The sequence below is a fragment of the Buceros rhinoceros genome, unplaced genomic scaffold, assembly GCF_000710305.1.
Source record: "Buceros rhinoceros silvestris isolate BGI_N320 unplaced genomic scaffold, ASM71030v1 scaffold45649, whole genome shotgun sequence".
NCBI lineage: Eukaryota > Metazoa > Chordata > Aves > Bucerotiformes > Bucerotidae > Buceros > Buceros rhinoceros.
The window spans coordinates 3,035-12,807 of record NW_010434105.1 but is presented as its reverse complement, the minus strand read 5'-3'; the positions used below and the strand labels follow the sequence as shown (position 1 = coordinate 12,807).

The 9,773-nt window shown below is 35.5% G+C and overlaps 1 protein-coding gene across 1 annotated transcript in view; it reads left to right on the top strand.

The window, feature by feature from the left end:
• The window catches only part of LOC104500636 (cytochrome b reductase 1), a gene marked incomplete at its 5' end in the record, with an annotated part of 3,591 nt that extends 979 nt beyond the window's left edge, over nucleotides 1-2,612 (top strand). The window contains 2 exons of the mRNA XM_010144315.1: nucleotides 1,930-2,084; nucleotides 2,281-2,612. Coding sequence (XP_010142617.1) covers nucleotides 1,930-2,084; nucleotides 2,281-2,581 — 456 coding nt within the window. The remainder of the gene's footprint in view (nucleotides 1-1,929; nucleotides 2,085-2,280) is intronic.
• Between the last annotated feature and the right edge of the window lie 7,161 nt (nucleotides 2,613-9,773).

Here is a 9,773-nt window from a genome sequence, read left to right as displayed (position 1 = left end):
TACATTGTGTTATTACACTACGGGAATTCATTTTGTTCCTTCAAATAGCGATTCTTAATTTTTTTGCCAGAGCACTAAAAAGGCAAAAAGACTTAATTATCTGGTGATCAAGCACAAAAAATCCCCAGCTGAGGGATTTGGTCTCTGGACTTTTGTCCTTCACTGCTCAGGCTAGGAGGTAGAGAAAATAGTACTGAAATAGTGCTTTAAACACTTAGGAAAAAAGAAGGTGTATTGTAGCATTGTTGAGCATATTCATTATAGTTGAACAACAACTAATGAATACAAAGGAACAATGTTAAGATTTTTCTTGTCTTAATGCAGTTATTTCAGGGAAATCTGTGCTGCCACTATACTGAATATCAGTATTTTTTCTAATGGTTAAGATAAATAATTGTGAATACGATCTTAATTCTACTTTTTATTTTGCTACTATAAACAAGATCAGTGGCACTTAATCTCTTGTGGGTCTCATCAATAGAACTGTGGTGTTACTTCCTCTAAACTGGGATATAAGTCTCCAGTCAGAAATTGATGTTTGTTAAGTGATTGAGCACTATTGTTAAAAAACAGTCATAAAGTAGTACCTCTGTTAATAGAGAAGACATGTGATATTTGCCAGAAATGGTATGTCTGTCTCAGAACTGAAAAATTATTGAGAGGGGGATGCTTACATAATATTATGCCTACAGGAATAATAGTGTAAATATATTGTATTTAAGCCAAATATATATAAATGTTAATATAGGATAGCACAAGGACACCAAGAATAGGGCAGAAATTTAAAATGGAGACTGTCACTTGGCAAGCAATGTCTCTGGAAAGAAGTACTCAAAGATGACATGAAACTCAAAATGAGTTCTCATGCTTTGACAACAAAAAAAGTAAATTCTCCAGTAAGAGATTATCTCAACCTCCATATATGGCATTGGCAAAACTATTATGAAATGCCACCAAATAATTTTTAAAAATTTAAATGTTAAAAAAAAAGGCAAAATCTGGAAAAGTAATTTGAGAGCTGGAAAAACTTATCTTACAGTGAAAGACTTAAAAAGCTCCAACTGTTTAGCAGATCTAAAGAAGATTAAGAGATTACTTTATTACGGTGTATTAAAAAGCTTCCTAGGGAGAAAATATCAGGATCTTTAATCCAGCCTGGAAAGACAAAACAAGGACTAAGACTGGAAGTTAAAGTAAGTTGAAATACAAATTCATGCTCTATTTCTAATTTACCAGCAGGGGTGAGTAACAATAACACAAACTAAAGAAGGGCTGCAACCTCAATATGTCTGGGCAAGCCTGTGACTGAAAACATGTGACATGATGGGTTATCTTCCATCACAAAATTAGCACTAATGCAAGGACTTATGTCCTCTGAATAACTTCATGCCACCCATCTTCACTCTGTAAATGCCAGCTGATTGATACACTGACCATTGCCCTTCTAAAGACACGTACTTCAATTTAACAAAAACGCTAAAAGTATTTAGTCCACTCAAGTCAGAATGTTAGACTGCCTTCTGATCTTCATTTATGTGTAAATTTGTAGCAGAAACAGAGAACAGGACTTGAAGAGACTAAAAATGTAGCTATTCACAACTTTAATATATTACTGAAGTAGTGACACTGAATACTTGTGTTTCCAGTACTGAGTTTGGTAGCAGTTTTAGCATTTCAAATACGTTTGGACACTGATAGTAGGTGCTATTGTTTATAAAATACTTCATGTCTGCTTCCCAGCTGGTAATCCAGAATTGTAGCTTTGGTTTTGAAGGGAAAGACATTCAGAAACAAAAATGCCAATTCTTCTCAAATATGTATCTATCTGAAGACATCTCAAAATAGAGTTTTTATGATTATTTTTATTCTGTTTGAGAAGTGCTGCTTGTTTCCCATATAGCTTTAACTATGAATTTGTTTTTTGTTTAGCTTTTCTTGGGCTTCGTTGTCTTTCTGCTCCCTTTTGCTCCAGTTTCTCTCCGAGCAGCTCTCATGCCAATACACGTTTATTCAGGTCTTACCATCTTTGCAACAGTGATTGCAACAGCTCTCATGGGAATCACAGAAAAGCTTATCTTTGCATTGTAAGTAATTTTTTCCGCTTGTTTATTAAGGTTATACTTTGCAAACTGTACTTTCGTTTGCATAGAATAATAATGATCTAGTATTGGTACATTGTTTTGTTTTAAAAAGATCTCCTACCTAGCAGGAAGACTCCTGTTTTTAGACTAGGATTGTGTTTAAAAAACAACTGACCTTGGTTTTTTTTCCCTTCCAAAGGCAAAATCCTGCATATAGCACATCACCACCAGAGGCAACTTTTGTCAACTGTCTTGGTCTGTTACTTGTCGTATTTGGTGCACTTATTTTGTGGATGGCAAGCAGGCCCCATTGGAAGCGCCCCCCAGAAGAAAATGCTAAAGTTCTACTGCCCGTTGGAGATACTACTGAAGGCACAGAAGCAGAATCCACAATGGCAGGCGGTAGTAATGCAGATAAATCTGAGCTGAAGATCAGTAGTGAAGCAGCCAGAAAACAAAATGTCAAACTTGATGAAGCAGGCCAACGATCAACTATGTAAAGAAAATACAGAGAGTAACACTACTGTTATACCACCAAACCCCCCTGGTTCCTTCCAGTTTAGGTATATTGATGTATAAATAGGTTGGGGTTTTATTTTCTTTATGGCTTGCTCAACGATACTCAAGTTTTCTGCATATGATTTAAATTCCAGTAAGTCCCAAATATACTCTATTGGTTCATGCTCAATCCACGTTTAAAAAATGAGAGTGTGAATGACATCACATCATAGGCAAATCCTGTAATTGGCAGATGTTTTCCATATTGCTTCTTAATTTAATGCTTAAAGCTCTTCTAGTTATGAAAAGTTAACAAGATTGAGACTGAATTTTGCTCTGAGTGATTTGCAGGTCATGAATCAGAGTCATGAAGTATATCAGGTAGCAGAATTTAGTTGGTCACACATAATTTTGCTGGTAATACTCACTTTTTTAAAGTCCTGATTTCTCAAGCTGATTAACCCCCCACCAGCTGCTGACATCTATGGGATTTGAGGTCATTCAGCACTTTGCAGAGTTGCACGATAAAAATCATTAGTTTAAAACTTTGAATTAAAAAAAAAAGAAATGAAGGTTTGCCTGAAATCTCCATTAAATGTTACGTTTACTTTAAAAACTTTTTTTTTTAAATCAGAATGTATCATCTGTTGACTTTTTAACTAACTCTACCAAATATATTGTATACAGACAACATTTGGCTTTGGATTATGTGCCATCTTTACTGGAATATAAGGATATTTTAAGACATCCAAATGCAGAATTTGTCTTATTTGGAAAGCTATAGATACACACTTAGAAAAGTATGTAACACTTAAACCAAGTCTTCCTTTTTATCCCAGAAAGCAGCATTTTACTATCTTCATTTGATTGCACAATTCTGTTGATTTACGTCACTAGACTAGAAATGAGGAAGTTAGAAACCAGAGAAGACTGCTAGCAGTCTCATAGAAGAAAGGAGCTTCAAGTGAGAAATGCTTTCTCTAAGAAACAGCCGAGCTTTGCTGATTTGATTAAAATGCTGCCCATTAACTGAAAGCCAATTTTGGTATCTCCACACTGGTGTCAAAATCATTATCATCACAGACATGAAGACATACTTTAAGTCTATAAACAAACTATATAAATTCTATGACTTTTTAATTTGAAATTGAAGTGTTAAATAATGCAGTTTGAGTCTCTACTGGCACTTTTATAGCTCTTTCTAGTAATCAGACTGTTAACGTATTATGCTCATTCATTATTTTCACAGATATAAACAATACTTATTTTTTACTACTATAGAAGATTAATTATAATAGATCATTTTGATTGCACATGGCCAAAATTATGAGCCTTTCTATTATAATCTTTTGTATAACCTGCAGAGCCCATTACAAGTTCAAATTTACGACTGTTCATGTTACAATATGGGCAGTTTCAGACAGCGTGTAACTTCCTAAGACTACATACATTTTTATCTACTTCAGCTTTTTAAAATTGTTAAACATACTAAACTTCAGCAAGTATTTTTGTAGTTCATTGTTGCGTTAGTACAAACAATTTTGGCAATGAGTTATTTTGGATATTCTTTGGCAAGAAGCACCTCAGTTCCTATTATTTGACTTGTAATAATATTTCATTATTTGGTGAATGCAGTATACAAAGCTAGCGTAGTGAATTATTACTTTTGAAGTAGAAGAGGTGAAGTGAGTAAATGAACTCAACTGTTCCAGTAATTTGCTATGTTAGCTTTCTATACTGCACTCCCACAGGCAGTAGCATTTTAAGTTGGTAGGTATTGGCCTGTTACAGTGTCTTACCCACCTGTGAAAATGAGCTCATAAAATCGTTGCATGGGTTATCTATAAATAAAAGCATTTGTTCATACGGAAGGTAGTCACTTCTCTAAGGATTGTTCTGGAAGAAACGTAACTGTACGGTACATTGGGGGAAAAAAAAAACACAAAAACTGTGATTTATTTTATTACAGTACTGACTTGGATATATTGAAATCAACAGCTTTTAGGTGCACTGTTCTATAAGCTGTTAAAGTTAAGCTACAGAAACCAGTATGCCTTCTGTTTTCCATTTTATTCCATGTACTGTTCAAGGGTAACAATACTCCCAAAAGAATGGTGGCATTTCTTTACTCCTCTATTCTAATTAGATAAAACTAATTGAAAATCAAGGATTAGCAACCTTTTGAGGGTAGTCTGCCAGACTGTATTTTTGTTTTTCAACTTTGAGATTAAATGTGACAGTAGAAACTCCATGGGAGCTGGAAGAGTCCATTCTGGGAAATTATCATAATCAGGGATACCTCATGTGTAAAGTCTGTGGCCTTCTGGCCGCTTTGATCCCAATGAGATACAGTAGTTCAGCCTTGGTGTGTGCAATTTAAAGCAGACTGAACATGCTATCGACTTTCTGTTTCTGTTCTAAACTCACTGAAAAGGTATTTAAGTATCCTTGCAACATATGAGGTTAGTTCAAGCACTATATGAAAATACACAGGACTTCGGAGAAAAATTTTCTCTGGGAAAAAACATGTTCCTAAAGCTGCTTCTCAAAGGGGCCTTCCATTAATTTTTCTTTCATGCAGCTTTTCTTACCTGTATTTATGTGTAATAGTAGCAACACAGGAAATAAAAAGGTGTATTTTCAAAGATGCAAATGAAAGGTAGAATTCTAGCTTTTTTTATCAGGATTTTTCTGCATGTTTGGAAATCTACGTTGTCGTTTTTACAGATACATGATTGTACAGCTTACATTCCAAGTATGGATTCCTGTAAAAACATAGGAAGTTACAAAACCTAACATTAATGTGCCTTTTTTTTTTTAAAGATGGCTGGAAAAAAAAATTTAAATGTATTTACATGCTGTCATGCTGTAAATATCTACTGTGCACAGAAGCAGAACAATTTTTCCAACATTAACGAAACTGAGAAATGATGGTTCAAATTAGATTTTAAAATTGAATGTATAGTAATGTATGCTTCTTACTACATGTAATGAAGAAGATTGCATAAGATATTGTAAATAAGGATTACTTGTTTACATGGGTATTTTATTGAGAGACTAAAAGATACTGCCAGATATTTTCTATTTCAGAGGACTTTCTTTTGCTTCAATTTCAGAAAATTCCTTTCTCTGTTCTAACTGTTCACAAGAACTTAAAGAATGATTTTATCATTTTATTACTTGTATTTACTTGTAGATGAAAGCAATTGTTTAATTACAATGTATATTTTCCTTATTCTTTTTGTACATGAATAAAAATTATTTTTCAAGCTTATGATACCACCGAGTACAGATTTCTATTATGGTACTAAAATACAACTAAATAAAAAAATAAATAAATTTGTCAAAATACCAAATTATTCTTATGACTACTTTTTTGAAAACAGGAAGATAGTTCGTAAATATTTCTTAAATATTTTCTAATTCCAAGTATTCCTGACAATCTTCCTGTTGAAATTTATATACTCTGTGGCGTTAGAAGGATAATCAGTATGTAATGGAAAGTGAGGGAATTAATTGTATAAAGAAAGAAACTGTATTTCACCTGATCATAATAGAAATTCCCCATATCAGTTGTTAAGAGAGGAAAGAAATGTAAAACTATTCTCAGTCATAACATTGCCATAGCAAGTAAGGGAAGATCATAAATTCCCATGTTTAACAGCCACGTATTGCACTGTAATATCCAAATATCCTCAGATAAATAACAGCTAAACTGAACACGGCACAAAAGTTTTTGACCCTATGAAATCTTCTGAACCAGATTTAATCCTGCACATGAAGTTACTCATCAACGGGTGATTGATCATAAAACACTGTAACTGGCAAAACCACGTGTATGAACGTATCTCTGACAAGAATTGAGTACGTTCTTGAGCCCAGTAAGATTAATTGAAAACTTTTCTGTAAGTGTAAAGCATAAACTGATTATTTCTGAATATCATACAACTATTGGCTGAAACTTTCCAACATCATCATCATGATGGAAGAGTAAAAAATGTATAGCGGAAAACTTGCTCTATTCAAACCCGGTAATTTCCTGTGGCTGATAACTTCTTTTAACTGTCTCCTGTAGGTTGGATTTTTTGGGGAAAAGTTCTGGTAAAATAGTCCATATTTTTCCAATACATTGATTATTACAAAATTCAAAAAAAAGCTCAATTGTATTCATACATGAAAGAGAGGACTTAAAATTTTGCCTTTGTGTGGAGAAGTGTTTCTTGTAAGTAGCTGATGGAACCCATGTAACTTATGTACAGATTCTTGCATTGCATTACGGTATGGGCAACACTCCTGATCTAAAACTAGTGGGCAGTAAGGAAGGGGAAATTACAGGAAGAGTCTGAAGTCCAGGTCAAAAAATGGTAAAAGTTGTGAAAATATTTGCAATTTTTATTTCAGTTTTCCCTAGTGTTTCATTCCAGCAAGCAAATTTCCATCTAGTGATACTCGAAGTCTGCAAAATATTATTAGTGTGATTAATAAGCAGATTTAAAAATATTTTTTAGCAGATGATCCTTCTCGTGTATACAAGGAGTAATCCACTAGGTGGCAAGCACTACCAAAACAGCCTTTGGCATGTGCTAGTCTATCATTGCCTTACATGATACAATATGATGAGTCATCTGCCCTAAAATAAAATTACAAGTTTAGTAGACATTAAACACATGTCAGAACGTATATATTTAAGTTTTACATTATTTTAAAGGGGCCACTTGAAGTACAGTATTTCTTCATCTCTGATGTTGGAAATTATTGTTCTTTACCGCAGACTTCTTAAACGCGTTTGTAACTTCTGTGCAAGTATAAGCTTGGTTAAAAGATGTAACAAAGAGAACAAAAGAGTATGGAAATTCAGGGATAAGCTCACATACAAGATAGGAAAGCAGCAAGAATTAGGAAAAAAAGTAACCTCCAGTACTTTTGCCATTTGATCTTGCAGTCTCCCATAAAATTTGACCCAGAAAAAGTAAACGAATGTCCAAAAAGTTCTCCCCTCTGGTACATGCTAACAGTTTCTGTTCTTAATTTACTCTGTAGACATTGACTTTGTAAGCAAGTTTTCTGATATATTCCACTGAATATACTAGTTTCAGTACTACTGAAAGCTATTTTGTACATGGTATCCTAGTGCTACTTTTTGATCTGAGATGCTTACTTGTCCTCTCAGGCTATACTGGAAGATACTCTCTCTTCTGTAGCTAACTGTGATTTCATGGAGTTGGTAACAGTGGGAGTACTGATGTAGACAGGGCACTGTAGTTTTTCACAAAGCTTAGTATTCATGTTTAGGTCAATAAAGTGGAAAATTCAGTGTAATTCTGATTCTCTAGAACACTACTCTCATTATTGCTAATGACTACTGCATCTGGTAGAAATACTATGTTGAAAGACCTCCAGTATAGGTATTATCCTAGCAATTCAGCTTGAGTGCTTCATCTTTTTGTTAAAAGCATCAATTGCTGTTGCAGTTAAGGGTTAGCTCATAGATCACTGTGGCAATGGCAGCACTAATACTGCCTGGCTACTGTTTCTGAGCAGTTACAGAGAATGGGATTAAAACTACAAGGGAATTTACATGACTGTTCATTGCTGTTTTTACCACATCTGTAATAGAATTCGAACAAAAGTTCAGTAAGGCTCAGCCCCTGAAATAATTTTAGCCTGTCCCAAGTGCAAGACTTCCAATTCATAATAATTTCTATAATGTTACAATTGTCAGGGCCCTGAACACACTAATAGGGCTTAATGGCTCTGACCAGCCTCACCTGGGACCCTCATACCCCTGACCTTGAGTCCAGGGGCTCTGATTAAGCTCAGCCTGGGTGCCTGTGCCCCACTGGACCTGACTTGCTGGCCTGGTTTCTGCCTGACCCTATCACCATGGACCTGCCCCACTGATCACAGGGCTCTGACCCTCAGCGGGTCTGGTTATGACCTGCCTCAGCACCATGAACTTGCCTGATGATATTGAACCTGGTTGCTGTTCCCATGCCTTCCCCCCTCCCAGACAGCCCTCAGTGCTCCCTGACCACAACCTTCTTGTCTATTCAGCCTGTACTTTGAACTGAATAGATCAGTCTTCACAGAGTGTTTGCTGTAGACAGGCAATGGCTTCCCCATTTATAACTATTTCTTCATATGATTTTTATGGATAAACTTTGCTTAAAAAGCCTTGAAGTTACATTTTAGTTATAATGCATAATAAAGCACGAGGTGAGTGAACAAAGATGTTTGCTGGACAGTTACTTAATAAAAGATAAAGCACTTTTTTCCCCATGTTTACAGAGTGATGCAAAATTATTCCGTCACTTCACAGGTCTCCATATCTAAGAAGAGTATGAGCATACTTCTTAAAGTTCGTAGCAATGTAAAGTCAGAGATAAATCTTGTCCTCACTTTATTGCATACTGTAAGCAGACATTGGAAGGGCCTTGCAAAACAAAACTGCGGTAGCATTCGACATGCTGCAGTAGAAGACTTCCTGGCTCTTTTGTCTGCACAGACAGTTCTAGAGCTGATGACTGAAAATAACAACCACTGCCCTGCAAAGAAGGCACCATTATACATGGATTTGGATGAACAGTTCTCTGCTACCATGCAGTGGGACTCTGACAATCACCCTGCAAAAGCCTGGGAAGAATTTGCCTATCCACAAGAGTGTATAACCAAATGCAGTATTTGGCTCAAAAAAATTGTATACAGATGGAAGCACTGCTATCTTATCCTCAAATGAGAGCAAGTTCACAGGCAATACAAGCAGTCAGACATTCCCACACCAACAGGGGTTCAAATCCCCCACAGTATTACTACTTCAACTGGAAAAAAGAGTTGCTTCCAGAGTTTTTAGTGGACTTCAGAGACAGTAGAGTTCAATGTTATTCTAGTTTCTGACTCTACCTGTACTGTTTGTACCTGCTTTTTTGATCAGGTCAAATATTCTGGCACAGAATTACATATAGTGCTTTATTTCTTCTTTCATAAGCCTACTCCAGTCATCAGCAAGTCTTGCGTACTCTGAGCTGCTTTGTAATTTTCAATTGTTGCTCAGGAAATAACACAGAAGTTAATACAGTATTCTCTGTCAGGGAATCAACACATGATCTGAGCTCTTCACAGAAATGCCCAGGTCTCCTTCCTAACTCAAGAGGTGATTACAATCCTGCAAGAGTGCAGACATTTTTTCACACTTTC